This window comes from Varanus komodoensis, unplaced genomic scaffold (assembly GCF_004798865.1).
Source record: "Varanus komodoensis strain SLA01 unplaced genomic scaffold, ASM479886v1 scaffold1, whole genome shotgun sequence".
Taxonomy (NCBI): Eukaryota; Metazoa; Chordata; class Lepidosauria; order Squamata; family Varanidae; genus Varanus; species Varanus komodoensis.
In genome coordinates this window covers 30,820,937-30,840,976 of record NW_025335268.1, presented here as the reverse complement: position 1 = coordinate 30,840,976, position 20,040 = coordinate 30,820,937, and the positions used below count along the sequence as shown (strand labels likewise).

The following is a 20,040-nucleotide window of genomic DNA, read 5'->3' as shown; positions in this document are numbered from 1 at the left end:
GACCCCTTTCTAAACCACTTAGAAAAACATGAAAACTCCTTCTGCCTGTATCTCCCATTACCCAGTTCACACATTAAGTCCATCTATTTAACAGTGAGAGAACTAGATAGGGATGGGCAGGGGGGCAAAGGGGTCTGTCTAGCTAAAAAAAAATTCAAGTCTTACGGAGAAGATGATTCTAGTGTAGTTTCTCTTAGACTACTTGATATAGCATTTCTCATTGTATTTCAAACAAGATTGTCCTTGTTTTTATCTGCCAGTTCTGCCTCTCCCAAATGCATGGTGAGACACAATTAAAATGTTTTGATTAACTGATTATACAAACAAATACATGAAATTTCTCATTTGAACATGATAAATATATGAAATTGTAAATGTGAATTCTGCTATGAAAAAACAGACACACTCAAATGTACATTTTTAAATTTGCTTTTCTATGCACGCAAAAAAATAGTCTCTTTGGCTTACCTCTTTGGAAAGTCTAGTGAAAAGGTCTCCTCCTCTTAGGAAATCTAGTATAAGGTAAAGTTTTCCTTCTGTTTGAAATGCTGCAGTGGAAAAAGATGGCAATACTAGATTTTTTAACAATAAAGAATTTGACAGAACCTTACTTACAATGAACCATTGTTACCTTCATTAGGTACTACTGCTATTCTATGGGAAGCAGATCAGTGCTTCCTGTGAGAAAGACTAAGAGGAGGAAAAGAGAGGAAAATGTCAAACTTTGGTCTTAAGAGTTTATTGGTTCAAATGTACAGCTCACTATATTCCAAAGAAATGTTTTCTTTGATGTCACTCTGCTAAAAGTTTACCTTTTTTCCCAAAAGATGCTTTCTCTGAAAGTCTCAAGGAATATACCATCACTGCTATATAATACTGAATATCAAATAGGAATGACAATATTTTCTCAAAATATGCCTGGAAGAGTATTTGAACCACTAAATTCTCCTTCAAGCACTAGTTTCAGGGTTTAACACTTTTTCATTCTCTTCAATTTCTCACCATTTTTGTTTGTATTGTCCTCCTTTTCCTTTTACCCCTCTAAGAAAGCCAGAATGCTACAAATATTAAGATTGCAGTCCTAGATCCATGAAACTTACATAAATACATCTGGACAAACTTTATAAACCCGCATAAATTAAGAATTTGTTGAATTTCAAAACAACAACACAGAGCTGGTTTACAGAAGCCAGCACTCTCACATATGTTGTTCCAGTTACCATGCCAGTATGAGATTCTTCTCTTTCTTAGGTTTCACTTGCAAATAGCTCCCTTGCACATACCCTTTGCTAGCCTACTGTATTCTTTTTGCAACACTGCAGATGCATCATTACATTTTTCAAGGACTTTCTCACAAAACACAAAACGAAGGTCAATAAATTCAAGGCATTCATGGAATAGGAGGGAGAATAGAAGCTAGCTTAACAGTTATTTGGACAGTTTAAATATACTCCCTCTGTAAGTGATAAAAGCGCCTTTCACAAAACTGAACAAAACCCCTTATGCATTTACTGAATGTGTGGCTGGGATAAGAGTCTGTAGCAACTGGACACAACTCCAGTGGTAAGGCACTGCTCTGGGCATCCATCCTGACATCCACACGCTCGGCTGTGTGCATGACAGGTCCTCAACACATGAACAATGCAGGTGCACATACAGGTGTGTCATCACATAGTTCACAGGAGCATGGCTACTGAACAAGGGCCTCTGCCCTCTTCATAGGTTCACTGGAAGCACGAGAGGGTTTTATCAACAGGTCTAACAGACCTTTTGTGGATCAAAACCAAAAGTATGTTTGACCTCAGTGGCACTGAGTGGTTCTAGTTCTTGCGTTTTTGTTTTGCAGAACAGCAGCTATCATGGCTGCATGATCATCTGAAACATTCATAAACATCTGTGGCCACAGGTAAGAGCACTTCAACAGGTGCAAGCACAGGGCATGATCTGAAGGCACACGATGCAGAAACTATGATGAAGCCAACCAAGCAGCCTGGATTTCATCAGTGCCTGGATGAGAGAACCCCCGGGATCCTTCCCAGTGCCGCCTGGAGTTCCATGATAAAGGCAAGATATAAAAAGGTAATCTTGTAATTGGGACAGAAGCAGATGGCCATTTAATGACAGAACACATAAAGTAGCTCAAGCTTTGTACAAGTTGCTATCTTTCAGTCTATTCTACTTTGAAATATTATTCAGAGGTTAAAATGCCACCCTGAGTTCCTCTGTAGCATAGATAAGGTACACTGACAATAAATACAAAGTACACTCTATATTGGAACAGGTGATCTAAGACCAAATTCAGATAATGAACTTGAACAACCAAGTATGATGTATATGCAATTGAAAACATCCACAGGGAAATATGAATTCACTTTACCATAATGAAGTTTTACAATGAAAGGATGATTCACTTCTGCCAAAATGTCTCTTTCCATTTTTGATCGTACCCGATCTCGGACTACAAAGAACAAAAAAAAAAAAAAAAAACAGAAAACACATGTTACATGGTTAGATCTTCCACTGTACAAATGCATAATGGTGAATACCTCATTGTATCTTATATATGCACGCTGCTATTCCTTTTTTGGAACGTGACAATCAGGAATCAAAGGCAGTCAAATACTGTGTATGGAGCTGAAATACTGCTTACTGCTTTCGCCGCAGTTCCCACTGCTGAAGAGACAGGCCATTTAACAACCTGAACAGTGGAAACTGTTCCAGTGCAGATAACAAGCAACGTGTTCCTTCCTTGCACAGTGCTCTCTTGCAGCTGCATTAACCATTCCTGGGAATCTTGAATTTTCTTGCCAGACACACCTACTGTAACAGTGCCAGTGGGGGAACAGAATTATTTCTGTCGGGCTGTTGGTGAACAGACCTATTGCTCCGTTAGGTTGATAGATGGCTTATGGTCTAGGAGATTGGACTGACATTTCATCAGTTAAGAACTAGTGACAGGGGATGGTCTCCTGGCTGCTAGAAATCTTTCTCCAGTATTTAAAATAAAATAGCAATCAGAGTTTGGGGAATGTGACACTGGTCACTGAGAAGTGGGACAGACATGCAGCAGGAAATTTCTAGCAGGAACTGGAGTGTCAATTTTGAAATTCTGCACACCAATTGATTGGTTGGAGATCTGCTGATTTTCAGCTCAATTTTACCCACGTTTACTCAGAAGTACAACAGGACTTAGTTGCAGGTAGATGAGTACAGGATTACATTTTAATTTAACTTAACATCTTTCTTCCATTGTGTCCTTCTTGTATTATTGTAAATAAATCAGAAATTTACACAGACATTCTAATATCCAGCGTCCCTTCATCCAAAGGAAATTAAAAGTTAGGAGAGTAGTCCTTGGAATGTCTCACTGATTAGGGACATATAACAGGTACCAACCACAGATTACTCCTTTGTGGATTTGAACATTTTTGCTAATCTAATGTTATTGGTAAGAGTGACTCACTGAACTGCATCCTGGATACTGTTTTGATCAAACATTGCTCTTTCCAAATGAAAATGATCAGCAAAGAGAAAAAGTCAGAGGCTAGGGCAGAGAAGACAAATCTTATTTTCTTGCACAGAAGAAGAGCAATGATTCTTATGGATCAAATGAGCAAGAACCTATATATATTAGGAAATGTCTCCTGGGTTCAAACTAATTTCAATAATGACACAGGAGATGTATAACAGCTTGGCCCAAGTGTATTTTGGACTAATTTGCAAGGTTCCAGTAACAGGATGATACCATAGAATTCTGACAATATATTTGCCTGTTGGTCAGAATTTGGGAGGACTTTCACATTCATTTTCCATAGTAGGTGTCAAGGTTTCCTTTTTCCTAAGCTTGTGAGGGCAACTTCTGACCTATCACCCACAGAGGCATATATCCAAATACATCATCTCTCACATAAGTAGAGAAGAAGCTACCAAAAAGCATCAGTATTCCTGCTTTTGCCGGCTGATCAGTAGAAACTGTAAGGCAGCTGCAAATTCCCCTGTACTAGAGAAACTGTGGCACTAACATCTTTATAAGCGGCCATGAATATACTGCTTCTAAAGAAATATAACCTGGAACTAGAAGATGGAAACAGCTATGAGCCAATTGCCAAAATTCAGAGAAAATTCAGAGAAAAGTGCTCAAGCAGGTGGCTGCCAGCCAACTCCGGACATTCTTGGCTTAAACTGATTTTCTAGAACTACTTCAGTTAGGCTTCAAGGCAGGGTCCACAACACAATGCAGCCACACAAAGTACTATGTTGCTGTGTCCAAGCTGAGCAAGGCAGGGCTGCATTTGAAAATGTAATCCATTGATAAAGAGCAACAATCATCTGCACAGAAAGCCAATATATACTCATTCTGCTCATGCACAAATCCATATCTTTATCTACTCTAGCTAACAGAAATTGCCAGGGGTTCCATGTCAAAGGAGAAAGAGGACCACCTCTAGCTGAGACACTGAATCTGTTGACTCAGTCTCCAGGTCCAATAAAATGTCAGTCTAGACAAGATGGAGATACTGTTAGTGGACAATTTATTTGCCTATCTGAGTTGTGTTCAATTTGTTTTGAAGAAAGCTGCATTCCCCCTAAAGAATCAAGTTCATACTTAGGGGTGTTCTTGGAGGCCTTGGTGAATGGAGTGCCCTTTATCAGCTTAGGGTTCTTCTACACAGAATGCTCCTCAGGGCACCAGTCATTAGACTACTGCTGTAAAGTGAAACAGGATTTCTGTGTGATCCCTGTGCTGTTGAGGGAAACTGCTACAATCTTCTGTCTATAGCAGTACGCAGAGATGCAGCCCCAGCTCTGCTCTCCCTTTGCTGCTTCCTCCCTCCACTTTCTTTGTGCTGAGTTGACTTTTGCAGGGTTTTCCCTCTTCTCCAGAATGTCATGATTCTGAAAGTCCAAAGGTTTACTGCTGTACTTTTACTCCTGTGTAACTGCCCATGGTCCCAATTGAGTTTGGAACCAGGACATTCCAGGAGGAGTGAGTTAAACCTTCTCCCAACGTTTTCTTCCCTGACATCGCACCCCCTCCTCCTGTGAGGGGAGTTAAGAATATAAAGAAATATCCATTCCAGGCATTTTCTCTTTTAATCCTCTGGTATGTATGCAAACTTACAGGAGAACACTGAAGGTGTTGGTGGGCCAAGGCAGGTGGGAGACTGTAGCTTCACCCCCCAGAATGCCCAGTCCCGTTCTGAATTAGGACCACTTGCATTTAAACTTGACTGTGGAATACTGGAGAAGAACCACCTTCTCCACCACTACCAAAAACCAAACCAAACCAAACCTTGGTCCAAATGTTACTAGTTGCCTCACATATACACCCTTCATTTGTTAAAATAGAAGTTCATTGTGTGGGGGACGAAGAAAAAAGCAGTCACAGCAGAAAAGTGTGGGGGGCTTCCTGGGTGGACCTGTTAATAAGCCCCCAGCAATAGTACCTCACATGTCCCACAGCTGCACAACTCACAGAATCAAGCAGTCCTACCACTGCATTCTTGCAGATTATGGCACATCCGAAAACAATTAAAGGCTTTTTCCTGGTGTGATAAAATATGGGAGATGCCAAGAGTATGGAATGACGTAGGATGACTGGAGCAGATTAATGATGTGGTGTGAGCAGCCCCCTGCAAATCCCACAAACAGGGCAAGTGGGCTGTACTCTTACAACACCCATAAGGAAGGGGGTCAATATGTCAACTATGGCCTTATTTCCAGAGAGCTAGCCTGGCGATAGTTATTTATGCTCTGGTATCCTCTGGGAATTATTGTAGTGCATTATATGTGGAGCTGCCTTTTAAAATGATCTGAAATCTTCATCTGGTCCAAACTGATCAGCAAGATAGTTAATGGGCTGAGGCTACTGTCTGTTGCTGGATTTGCTTCAGTTTTGTACTGCTGCTCTTTTATCCTGTTTTAGAGTTCATTCCTACCAAGAAATTTATTTCTCATTTGAGATTTTTGCTGTGAACTAGAAGCTTTCCTCCATGAGGGTCAGGGCTCTACTGTATCAACCTGTGTGCCTTATCATAGTTTACTCCCCATTTCCATGTCTTCAGAGTTTGTGCTGAAGGGCTGACAAAAGAATGAGGCTGACTGATTTCAGCTGGTGGCGGGAAGGGTTTTTTTCAGCCCCTCTCTGAGAAGCCAAGGAAGTTCTGCAGTGGACAGCAATTGGTTATGCAGCCTGGAATTTTGCCTGAGGCCATATCTAAAAGAACTTTACCTGTGGATAACAGATACAAAAATCTAAGTGGCTAGATAGGATATTATTGTTTTGGCCTATAGCATGATTTCAGAGGATTTCTCCATTGTTTAAGATGTTGTAGCCTGGGTCGAAGGCTCCTTTTTGCACACCTTTACCCCTCCCCCCCCCCACTTTCTTATTGTTGATAAAGCTTACTGTTTCATGTTTTGCTCTGCTTTCAGAGTATGAAATTCAGAGCCTTTTGCTTTGAACTTGCTATTGTTCAAGATTTTAGGTGGAGAGCACTCAATAGAAGTTGATCAGGTGATCCCTCATTTCTGGGCTCCTAGAATACCAGAAAGTTCTAAGTATCCTCTGCCTGGACTGGGTGGATCCCCAAAGGGTGATGGAAACATGCCGTGTGGTTTGTTTCCTGTTGGCCACTCTGTAGGGAGCCAAGGATATGAGCACACTCCCCCAACCCACTGTCTCCCCATCCTTCCCAATTCCCATTTTCTATTTGTGCATGGGATGGACATCAATCCATCAAGTCAGGGTAACTGGAACAGAACATCTTGCTTCCATAATGGGGAAATCATTTTTGCAGCCCAGCCCATGTAAATAAAAGTGGAGGACTCGTGCGCTGAGCTCCCTGGAATTATGTGTGGTGGTGTTTGCAGGGTGGTGGCGGCAGCAGCCCTTCAGCTACTCTTGACCCTCCAGCTGTTCCTCTCCAACAGAACTGTGCGTGTCGCACTGCCTACCATGAAGCCTCTGAGACAGCCTCCACCCTCCAGGTACATTGGAAGGCGCTGTCTTCCCCTTGGTGTGGAAGTAAGATTGAAATGCCAGTTCAGTCAGCTTCTGATGGTGGAATGGGAAGCAGGGGAGGCATTTTGTCCTTTTCTGAGGCAGCAAAATGTCGTGGGCCAGCCCCGAGAAGAAATATAACTTATGAGAACGCTGAACGTTCTTCTGCCAAGATAGATGTGAAGAGGTGTTAACACTTCCAGAGCTTCTATAGCAGTTCAGTAACATTAACATAGAGAAAGAATTTACCTAAGGAATGAGAATTAATTTTAGCAGGTACAGGTTTTGGCTAGGTACCTGCCTGAAGACAAGGAGAATACTTAAAAGTGCTGGATCTCTCTTCTGTCTAGTGAATGATATATGGGTCATTCCTCTTGCAGAAAGCATGCCTGGACTACAAAATGAGAGGAAGCGTTGGCCCTTTCCAGTGCAGCATCAAAGCAAAAGCAATATATTGAAGGGGAATTTGTAAAGCTTTTACAATAAGCTCCTCAGTCAGGTATGCATCAGAACTGGCAGTATGCTTAGCTGAGCACAAGAAACTCAATTTATGGAAGTTCTTGTGGTTAATTTCAGATTAAGCATCAACTATAACCCTTTAGTTATTTCTGCGTATCAGGCCCTGCAAATTGTAATAGCATCACATTTAATTTGCAGGCAATTGTCTTCCCTAGTATAGTGTGATTTTCCTGCTTTATTTAAAACAAGCACTTCAGAAACCATCACCTTAGCAGAAGTGCTACACAAGAACTTTATTCCTGTCCACAATTCATGTGAACATGTCCTGTTCACAACCATGAATATGAAAACAAGTAAGAATGTGGTGCCTGGGAAATTTTAGAAACTTCCCAAACTTGTATTCATGTTCGAAGCAGCATAGTTGCACACATGCACAATTCCACAATCCACATTTGCACAAGTGTGCATCACATGCCCTGCCCTGCCACAACCCCACATCCTCTCACTTTAGCCCAGGTGGGTGAAATATCATGCCTGATTGGGAAAATGCATATTCTAAAAAAATGCATACAGTGGTACCTTGCCTCACAAACTTAATCCGTTCCAGGACTCTGGTCATGACCCAAATTGGTCATGACCCAAGTTAAATATCCCCATAAGGTTCAATGTAAATAAGGTTAATCCATTCTGTAACCATTTTTTCTTTTCTCAGAAAAATGTGAAGCAAAGTGACATAGAACAACAATGATTGCGGCCATCTCCCCGACCCCCCAGCATGTCCATGATTGCGCCCGTCATCCCTGCATGCACCCATCATCCTGGTGTGCTGGGGGGGGGGGAGAGATGGGTGCAATTGTGGGTGCTCTGGGGGAGGGAGAGACAGGCGTGAATGGGGTGCGCTGGAGGAGGGAGAGACAAGTGCGATCTCAGCCATCTCCCCCTCCTCCCCCAGCACGATCGTGGCCATCTCCCCACTTGGGGCGGGGGGAGATGGCCGCGATTGTGCTGGTTGCGGGGAGGGGGGGAGATGGCCAAGATTGCGCCCGTCTTTCCTGCAGGATCACACCCGTGATCACGCATGTCTTCCTTGCATGAGTGCGACTGAGATCGTGGCCATCTCCCCACTCGGGGAGTGGGGGAGATGGCTGTGATCTTGGTCACCAACCAATGCGGAGTTTGCAAACCATGTCAAATTTTTCATCAAATTTTTGTTCGCGACCCGATTTGGACATGAACCAAGGCGTTCATGAGCCAAGGTACCACTGTACGTATTTCCCTGATCAAAATTGGAAAATTTTCTCAATCAGTTAAAAATGCATTCATTTTGCTTAAATGAACAAGGTGAACTGAGCTTCACTGTGACATTCAGAGAACCTTAATAAGCTCAAACACCATGTTTGCTCATCTTTGCTACTCCATGGGACCCAGCAAAGCTAAGTCCAGTTTCAGAGAAGCCATTTCCATCAGAAAAACAGCATGGAGGAAAAGGTTATAATTCCTTGTTTCCACAGTTCCATGACCTTCCAAGATTATTTATTTATTTAGAATATTTATATGCCGTCCTGTTGTGAAGGCCTCAGGATGGCTTACATAAATAAAATAATATAGAACATAATACAAATGAATTACAGATCCACCCCGGCTGCAGTTAAAAACATATATAAACCAATACTAAAAGTTATAAAATATTGTTGGAATAAAAAGGTCTTAAACTGGCGCCGAAAGCAAGTAACGACGGTGCCAGATGAACCTCTCTGGGGAGCACATTCCATAGGTGGGGCACCTATCCCACCCTCTACAGTTGCCAAGATCCCAAGATTCCACTCTCTACAGTTGCCAAGATCCCAAGATCCCACCCTCTACAGTTGCTATTTATTTATGTTTTACATTTCCTTCATGTTTTTCCTACAAGGAGCCCAAGGTGGGACACATGATCTTCTATCTATCTATCATTGTACTGTATTGTATTGTATTGTATTCTTACAACACTATTAGCAAGGTAGGCTGAGAGTCTGTGACTGGCCTAAAGTGATCCTGTGAGCTCCAAGGCCAGGTGACTAGAACTGAGATATCGCATGTCCCAGGCCAACACTCTAACCACCCCACCACACTGTATCTGCACCACAAACTAGACAGGGCTTTGGAAACAGCAGTTCCTTTGACATGGACTCTCCTTCCCCTGCCCCTGCTCTGTTAGGATGTAATTTTATACACGTTTTCCTGGGCATAAGTGTCCCCCTTATAAAAGCTAACTGCTACCTAAATTCATGAACACGGGCAGCCTCTCTGTTTTACAACCCTGTTCAAAATCAAGGACAAAATTAAGGACAATGTGTATAGTTAAGAAGGCAAGTCCTGATAAACAGTGTGATTGTACCTTCATATTTCTGAAGAAAAAATTGCAAATAAAACTGGAAAAGTGATCAAAACACGTAATTCCAACGTATATTTCTTAATTGTTTAGATGGTGATCCACAGGTCCAATTATTTGAGAGTTTCATTTCTGTTTTGTTTTTGTTCTCAAGTTAAGATCTATTTCTAGGTAAGTTTGGGTAAGTATTCCCAAATAAAATATGAAACTTAGGCAAAGTCTAAAATGCCAGTTCACCAGTATACTTTGGAACCCAGCATCTCCACTCAACATCAGTTCAGACTTTGACCAATTAAAGCAACAGCCAGAAAAATGGTTGAAATAATTGTCTGCAATTTGGCTAGGGCAGATGACAGGAGTTTTGACATAAACAAGAAGAGATTGTCAGCATAAAGAATAAGTTTAAATTCTAAATGGTTATACACAATGTTAGCATTTCATCAGATAACACATGGCAGAGGTTCTAAACATAGATCGAGTATCAGTGGAGAAAGTGGACATCTCTGCCTATTTCCTCTCTGAAGAAAAATGTCTAACAAAAAGTCATTGGTCCTATATATAGCTCTTGCTGATGAATATAGAAGTTTAACCCATTCTGAAATCATTCAGGAAAACCCAAATTTCTTAGAGTAGCCAGAATTACATATTGTGAAAGTTTTCTCTATATCCCAAGAAAAAAATGGCAACCGTTATTTCTTCTCTAGATATTTAGTGTGACCAGTCAACACTCAGTTTAAGATCATCTGCCCCCTGCCTATTTTTTATAAACCCCACCTGATCCAGTTGAATTAATGTTGTAATATCTTGTTGTAATCAACCAAAGAAATTTGTAGTTAACATTTTAATGTCAGCATTAATTAATGAACTAGGTCAGCAGTTAGCACAAGTGTTATCTCTGTCTGGATTAGGAATCACACTAATACACTCATTGCTGAGTGCTGATAAAAGAAAATCCAATTCAAAGTAAAGTTATACAGACAATGAAGCTTAGGAGCAGAAAGTTGGAAAATGTTTTATCCCTCTGTGTTGAAAATCCATCCAACCCTGGTGATTTCCCAGCTGTCATATTAGCGACTGCTTTCATAATTTCCTGAATGCACAAAGGCACCAAAAGAGATTATCTTTGCAAAATATGTAAGCAGGAAAGATTGGCATGAGAAAAGAAAGCTTTCGTATCTTGCTTCAATATTTCACTGTCTCTGCTGAAGTATTCTGAATAGAATTTTAGAAATTGAGAGCTTATATCTCCAGAAGGAGCATGTAATGAGCTAAAATCTTTTTTTTTTAATGGATGACGTTCTAAAAAAAATATGAGGGAGTACCCTCTGTTGAACACTTGGGCTTACTTCTGAGTAAAAATATATAAGATTTCTGATAATGGTGGGAGGCAGAGTGAGCAGCACTGCACCCAGTGAAAACATCCCACCAGCTTCTTCAGCAGTATGACCCGTGGTGATGTTGCAGTTACTTCAGTGCCATCAAAACATTTTTATTTTCTCAGGCATTTTTTACCGCTTTTGCTTCTTTGCTGCCTATTTATGAAAGTTGCTCTTTTATTATATTGCATTAGGCATGATTGTTTTATTCCATACCTACCAGGAGGTTCAGCATCAAGGGTAGGCATGAACTGGCATCTGCCCAGGGAAGAGCTAGGGGCTTACTGACAAAAGCCCCTGGACTGGCTCCTCCTGTTCCCCCGTGCAGCCTGCTTGATTACCTGCCTCTCCATCTGGCCCTGGCAGTGCTGGTGGTGAGACGGAAGTGGGCACCACCACCCTCTTGCTCCCTGACTGTCCCTGGCTCTCTCTGCTTGCAAAACAAGAGGCCGCAACAATGAAATCAAGGATGGGGAGCGGCAGCGGCTGGTGACGATGGTAGTGAGAAGGACAGCTGATTAAGGATGCCTTATCAGAGGGCACTCACAAGCTGGACCAGCAGTGCCCACTGTATACCACCTTGTATTATTAAGCACGAAGGGTGAGCGAGACACAAGCAGCTAGGAATTCTGTGGACTTCCCTCATGCTCACTATGCATGAAGGCACAATGAGAGAAAAATGTGACTTTCCCTTTTGGAAGTCCCAGAAGTAGCCCCGTCACCCTTTCCTGGCTGGCCAGCAGCTCTACAAGCCATTTGAGTCACCAGCTCCTGGCCAACTCTGCTTTTAGATTTTGTGTTTTGCATAGTTACGCTATTTGGTCTTTAATGTTAAAATGCTATCCCAGTAATGTGTAAAGCACATGCCATGCTTGTAAGTTTAAAAAGGCACATTTAAATGAGGAAAATATTAACTGCATGATCCTGTGAAGGAGTAAAGCAAGATGGAAAATTGCACTCATACTGACAGGAGTGTGCTAACAAGTGCTTTGCAAGATATACAACACTCTTTCAACATGTGCTTCTTTCAGAGCAATAGCAGGTGCTCTCCCTGTGTATAATAAATATACATGTACTTATAAACTAACCATCAATCTATGTCCCAATATCCTGTTCAGATACTTCAGGAATTAGCAAATGCCATGACAAATAAGAGGAGTTCCTGCTACCACTCTTAAATTGCAGGGCAGTCACCTCATATGACACTGGGTTGACACAACACTATAACTCAAGGTTTATAAACCATGCTTGGCTTTGCTAACCCCTGGCTTATAAACCATGATTTACAGTGTCATGTAAACCCACACAATAAACTGTAGTAGTTTATAAGCCACATTTCTTCCACAGAAGAAATGGTTTGCCAGGTTCCCTGAACCAGGCCAGAGTGGCTTGTGTGTGGTTATCAAAACACACTGCTCGGTTTCAAGCCAACACAACCAGCTACTCTAAAGCAGGCATGGCTTGGAAGCCACCATGGTTTATTGTGTTGTGAGAACCTATAAAGCACCCTGATGGGTTCAGGCAACATGCTAAACTACCTTGGCTTATAAACCATAACAATAAAGGGCTTTAATCCAGAGAGGGGAATCAGGGACATAGTGAAGGCCATCAATTAGAAATTCAACTTCATATAAAGGTACTTTTCTTTCTCAGTAGATGAAATTCTTATGTAATAGCATCATACTTCCACAGAATAACCTCAGAAATGTTTTCTTCTGGTGTTCTTTTATTCTTAACCTTAGGAATGTGGTTCTTATATAATACCATCACATTGTTCTGCTATTACCAGCATTTCATTTTTAGTAACAAAAGCAAAATGTAAAGGAAAAAAAGTGAGGAAAGGAAAAAAGCATAAAAAGAGAAAGAATGTAGCTCAGTGGTAGAATGTATGTTTAGCATGCAGAATTTTGCAGGTTAAACCCCAGGCATTTCCAGTTTAAAACAGGCAGAATTTCATGGGAAAGACCCTGGAGAGCTGCTGGCAGTACTGGGTGAGATGGGCCAGTTGTCTGACTTATATGAGGCCATCTCATGTGGCTTTTCTTTCTTGCCCCTTTGCGAGCCTCAAAGTGCACTACAAGGATCTAGTTCCACTCTATCTGCAGCCCTGAAGAGGAACACCTCTGGCTATAATTTTGGGGCACATTGTACCCCAACACTCAGTCCCACTCTCCCACTCTTTTATCTCATTTCAGTATAACCTAGAAACAGAAGCCAGGACTATAGAGCCTTGTTTCCAAATGATCACCAATATCAGGCAGGCCGTTTAGCCCCCACCCCCGTGAGATTCCTGGCTGCACCCTTTTACATCCATATCAAATGGTGTCTTTCATTCCTAAGGAGTAAGATGAAAGGCAACACTTGAGGATGCTGTTGCAATGAGAGCCAACCCATTCTATTAGCAAGTGGGCTGGCCACATGGATGTGGATGCCACAGTGGGCTGCACCCACCTACCACTGAAGGATGCAGCCCCCTGATGACCACCGTCTCACCCATTGCAGTGCTAGACATTTTGCTAATATTCTGCAACTGAGTGTCTATAAAACACAACAACCCACTGAATTCTAAAGAGCTATTCCAGAATATGTGATTCCATAAGAACGATCTTCCATTGATTCTACTTCTCTACAGCCTCACATGGTTCCCTGAGTGAAAACTTTGCTTACTTACAATTGGCATTACTTCTAAAGATTTATCAAAGGCTGTCTATATAGTAATGGGATTTTTATTCTCTTGCAGCCCAACTTTAAAGTGCATTATATAAGTATCATTTTATTTATTTATATTTAATTTCTATACTGCCCAACAGCTGAAGCTCTCTGGGTGGTTCTTACTTTTAACTAATTTTAAGGTACCCCACCGTTTAACTGCAGTTGGCAAGCCAATGTTACATCACCATAAAACAAGCACAAATAAAATAAGAAAGTGTAAATGCTCAACTCTTGGGACCTCAGAGAACATGAGAAGACCACAAACTACAACGTGTAAGAAAGAACTGATTTTTTTACATATCATGGACCGTAGGGACCTAGCAGTGTTAGGAAACTTATAACTCTCTGAAAAGGGTACCATATATATTGCCATATAAGTCAACCCTTGAAATAAAAAAAGCAAAGCAAAACTTGGGGGTTACCTTATACATCCGACATATGACAAACACCAGAAAAAAGCCTAAAATACTGACCTTCTTATATGCAAGTCACTTTATGCACCAATAAGCATGAAATTTATTTTATTTGTACCCCACTTTTCCGCCAAGAATATGAAACTAAAGGCAACTATGAAAATAAAAGAAGCAAATCAAATTCAATTGTGAAATCATGTGTAGAGCAAGCAGGGACCTATGTGACAAGAGTGGAATTGCTGAGCTGCACCTCCTGGGATCCCTTGGAAATAGTACAATGTGAATTAAATTTGCTGTGTATTGTTAATGTACTTCTACTGCTTAGGGTAAAATACAGTGAACAATTAACCTCCTTCCCTGATGGAAGGAACATCTTCCATGAGTGGAACGGGAAGACATGTGATCCACCTACAGACCCCTGCCCATCCTCAAAGTTTGACATGGAGGGACTGTCCAGAGCAGATTCTGGCATGAGAGGAAATTCCTGTTGTGCAAACTGAAAGCCACTTGTGCTATACTGGATTTCATCCAATGGATGAACATTTGTAAACTACGAAAGTGGAAAATACTTTCAATATAGGTGAAATATGCCATTGTGAGGAATGGATGTGGAACACTGAGCAATGAGGGGGGAAGAAATTTAAAGTTGTGATGGACAGAACTGTGCTACGGGGCATGCAGAGTCCTGAGAGCAAAAAGGAGGGGAAGAGGTTGTCAGTTAGGGGGAAACCAGACAGGGATCTTGTGGGTCATGACTGTGGCGTGGATGATTCCATAATGATCTGGGATTTAGTAATTCTTAAAACACAGCTTCTTCTGCATTTCAACTGTCTGACACTCAGTTCTGATTTCACTGCTTTCAAAGACAATTCCATTTGTAAGACATCATCTTGTTCTGGTATATTTTGAGGCCTCTATTCTCTACTGAATTCTTTTATGGTAGGAATTCTTTTTACCTTTCACCAATGACTAACTTTCTCAACAATGATTTCTTGAATGTACTTGAAAGGTTTCACTGCTTTATCATAAGCTTCAGCAATGAGAATTCTTAGCTTGGAGAGAAACAGACAACAGCAGTGCCCATGCAAACCGTGTGTTGTTTAAAATGTACTTTTATAACAAACACATTTGGCCTGTTTTCTGCTTTTTTAAATTCATTCAGTGAAAGATACTGCAGAGGTCAAGGCTGGAGATAGAAATAAATCCATATGAACATAAGATGTGTGTGATGAGGTGAAGAAGGCAAATGTTTGAAACATTTCTATACATGCCATTGTTGGTGGGTTTGAAGTGGTTTGTCTAAAGTACAATATAAAACTGTAGTTAAATAAAATAGGAAAAACAAGACAAATCAAACTCTTGCCCGTCCCAATAAATAAATAAATACATGCATGCATGCATGCAATTCATGGCAATTCATGGCAATTCAACTGTTGCTGTCTCAATCCCAGCAAGTCAGCCTCCAAAAGCCACATGGAATAAAAAGGACTTACAACCCTTTTAGAAGGCCATAAGGGAAGAATTAGGTCTAATCCCCAGAACGAGTCTGGGGGCAATTGCCATAAAAACTCTGCTTATAACTACAGCTCATCATATCCCACATAACGAGGGCAACCAGAGAGGTCAGGGACCGATCAAAAGCTCTTTACTGGTATGAGGGTTAATCTAATGCTCCTGTCATTATGGTATGATGGCCCAAAGCCATGCAGGTCCTCAGGTTCAGCCTTCTGAGTCTTAGGAGGAAATTCACAGGCAGCCAGTGCCGTTGCTGCATAAATACATACATACTGAGAGAGAGAACAAGACCCCCACAATTAGCAGGAGATGACCTGCAGCATCTTTGTATTAGCATTTCCAGGTTGTCTTCTAGGGCAACCTGTGCAAAGCACATCCCAGTCAGCAATACTTGGAAGTTACAAAGACATGAATGATGTGATGATCCTCTGAAAGGATCAGAGTTTTCACAGCAGGGGCTGCTGCCGTGACACTCCATCAAGAGTACTAGTATCACCCCCCAGCCTCTCCTTCATCTTATCTGGATTCACCCGGTTGTTCTCTGTTCACCTTCTCCCACTTGCCCATAGCTTCCAGGCAACTGGTTTTGAGCCAGGACAGCTGCCTCTTGCAGTTTAATAAAGAAATAATCCCAAACTCTGGATGAGCCTTCTCAACAGCTTCATATAGATGAAGCTCATGGACATGATTGTAAATTGAATAGTAGAGGCAGACATGGAGCTCCACAGGTGTAAGAGCTGACCCATTCTTTTGAAAAAGGGTACATGTGGAGTCTTTCCTAATCTACAAATGAAAAATATGTGAAGGTAGCATGTAAGAATGCAAAGGCTCCCTGGCTGAAGCCATGCAATTTCAGCACATACAAGGACTAGTTCGTTTCCCTTTGTGCAGCCACTAATTTCAAATGTGGTAGATATTTGTGTATTTACTGCATAGCATCAAAGCAGTCAACATCCTGAAAGTGCCTCTATCTGACTGCTAATCCCCTACCCATTCACTGACCATTCCCTACCATACTGTAGCATTGACAGATTGAGTTGACATTTATGCCCCCAGCACCCACCTGTTTTGGCACTTCCAGGCACATGAAGCATTGTGGGTATTTTACAAATTATACACAAATGAACCTTGCAATAAGGCTGTGGCCATTAGGCTCATGGTACATATTTAGTGCAGCCTCCCATACTGAACAAGGTGCTTTCCTCTGTCCCAGGATGGGGTGGGCATGTTCTGGCTCTCCAGAGGTTGCTGGACTACAAATCCCATCAGTCCTCATGGCTGACTATGCTGATTTTGGGCGGGGCTAACCTAGGGATCTGGATAAAGTTCTGCCATGAAAGATGTAATTTCTAAAGACGTTCACTTTACAAGGCTGAACTCCAAAAAAAACCCTGAGTCCTAACCATCTTGGGTAATTCAGATGTGGGATACCCGAAAACATTTATTATGAAAGTTCCATTTCAAAATGCAAAGCGAAAGTTATTGGTGGGATATAACAATAAAAATACCAAACTAATAAAATAAATAAAAAGGTAAAGGTAAAGGTTCCCCCTTGACATTATGTCCAGTCATGCCTGACTCTAGGGGGCGGTGTTCATCTCCATTTCCTAGCTAAGGGAGCCAGTGTTTGTCCGCAGACAGTCTCCGTGGTCATGTGGCTGCCAGGACTAAACACTGAAATGCACGGAACGCTGTTACCTGCCCACCAAAGTGGCACCTTTTTATCTACTTGCATTTGCATGCGTTCGAACTGCAAGGTTGGCAGGAGCTGGGACAGAGCAACAGGAACTCACCCCGTTGTGCAGATTCGAACTGGCGACCTTTCAATCAACCAGCACAGCAGCACAGCAGTTTAAACCACTGTGCCATCTGCAGTCCCTAATAAAATAAAATAATAAAATAAAATAAAATAAAATAAAATATATACCAGGTACCAAATACCAACACCTAAATTAGAGATTGCTTTGAAATATTCTATTCTATTCTATTCTATTCTATTCTCATGTTAAAATGACTTTGGACTGAATACTTGAAGTTACCCATCCACTAACAGAGAAGTTAGAGAACCTCAGAATCTTGGGGTGCCAGGCTAGGTCTCCAGTGTTTCCAGATACCCACACATTTGGGTATCTGGATGCTTTCCTGGAACCATCCATCAAATGGTGGATGCTTGCTTTTGTGTAGGTTTCCCCCATTCTAAAAGGCTGAAGTGCCTTTCCTAAGACTTAGTTACTAGCAAAAGGAGGTTTAAACAAAAAATATGCTGGTGTTTCTGTGTTTTGACCTCCATGGTTTTGCATTTGTTTTGCACCATGGGAAAGCAGCTCCTGAGAACTTCCCTGAACTGATTTTGACCCTCAGACTGAAAGCAGTTCCTCTGCTAGCAAATATTAACCTTTCATTTACTTGTAATTTAATCTCCATACTTCCTCTGAGTTAATCAATATATGTTAGGATTTTTCACTAACCTGTCTTTGAAAGAGAACCAGCTCATCTTTGTGTATGCTCTCTCCCATATAACTATTTTTGTACACATACATCTACACAACTCTCTTGGTGTCATACCAAATGAGTTGTCATGGATGGCTACTGTGGAAAGGGTCTTTTTGGTGTTGGCAGTCCTGCTGTACAATTCTTTTCCTAGAAAGGCTCATTTGCCTCTAGAGCCTTCCTGGCACCAAATGAAAACCTTTCTATTTTGATAGGCTTTTAAAACATTTAATTTTTAAACCTAAAATCTGGTGTTGCTTGCAACAGTTTTTTGTTAAACTGGTTTTACTTTCCGTTGCTAAAGTTTTTAAGTGTTGCATTACAGTTCATTGCTTGCAGTGTTTTCTTATTTTAGGTATTTTTGTAAGCTGCCCAGAGAACATGGCTATCGGGTGGCATATAAATATTGTTAGCAAATAGATATTGAACTACACCAATTTACTATGTTCTTAAATAGGAAAAAAAGCCAATATGACAATTTGGTCTACAGCCAGGACATGCAGAAGTGTTCCTAAAGATTGAAAACGATTGTCTTTCCCAATATAGCAGCGGAAGCAGGAGACTAGGAAAGGGAATAATAACTATCTGTGATTATACTAGGCCACAGTGCCCTTGCCAAGAGCTCTTGAATTTTTCTAAGAAGAACTTGGGCATTTCCACTTGACATGGTAATAAATGCTTGAATCTGGACTGATTTACTGATCCGCTTAGTGCTGGTGGGAGTGGATAATGCAGAACACTTGGTTAAACCTTTAATTTAGCTGTCGTAACTACTGCCCTTTGGTGCCAAAAATGATATGGTGCTGCCTGACAGGCATTCTGATGGTTTCTGATTAAAAATTCCTCTTCCCTTCTAAACAGTCCCAGTGCTAGCACGAGCAACGTTCAGCAGGAAAGCAATCAGAGCAGAGCTGCAACACACTCAGAGTGGAGATCATTCTGTTCCAGTGATTGCATCACTGCCCTGCTCTCTTCATTGAAAAAGAGAATATTTAGCAGCTCTTGTACAGTTAGCACTATTCCAGCAGTGTGGAATCTGAAAAGCTGTTTAAAAGAGAATTTCCACAAATGGACAACTGATTTTTTTCCACACTTAATTTTCTAAGATGTTTTGATTTAAAATATTTACACACCCTTATTGGTTAATGGTTTCATGCTTTGGTAGCTATAAAGTTGTACCTTTTGTTAATAATTTTGTTAGGTAAAAGCAATACCTGTATGCTTTGGCACAAGGCATTATTAATGTATTGCCATGTTGGTCATGAGAACACAGTTGTTGATGAACATTCAAAAACAATAAATCAAATTATCATTTGTACATTCTCAAAGTCACTTAATACAGATTGGCTATCCTCCTTGATATAGGCTAACTGACCACTGCAGAGTGGTGAAAGAATGGCTTTTCCTTACTTTGTTAGTCCTCGGAGTAAGAATTCCAATTTACTCAATTATCATGAATACAGAACCATGGACTAACCACATCTCATGTCCTCCTGACTTTTTACACAAAGTCACACACTTCTAGTTCTCTCGTTTCTGTGAATGCGTATGAGAGATCACTTCATAGCTGACGCTGATGCACTCGTTTAAATTCATATCCCACCTGTCCTCAAAAGAGCTCAATGGAGCAGATATGGCATCTCCCCCTTTTCCATTTTAGCCTCACGACAGTCCAGGAAGGGAGGGAGGGATGTAATCACG

General features: G+C 41.2%; 1 protein-coding gene across 3 annotated transcripts in view; it reads right to left on the bottom strand.

Moving 5' to 3' along the window:
• The window catches only part of RPS6KA2 (ribosomal protein S6 kinase A2), a 241,264-nt gene that overhangs the window by 63,554 nt on the left and 157,670 nt on the right, over window positions 1-20,040 (bottom strand). For all 3 annotated transcript variants that reach the window (XM_044421315.1, XM_044421324.1, XM_044421331.1), the window contains 2 exons: window positions 2,378-2,458; window positions 469-548 (listed from right to left, as the gene is read on the bottom strand). In XM_044421315.1, coding sequence (XP_044277250.1) covers window positions 469-548; window positions 2,378-2,458 — 161 coding nt within the window. The remainder of the gene's footprint in view (window positions 1-468; window positions 549-2,377; window positions 2,459-20,040) is intronic.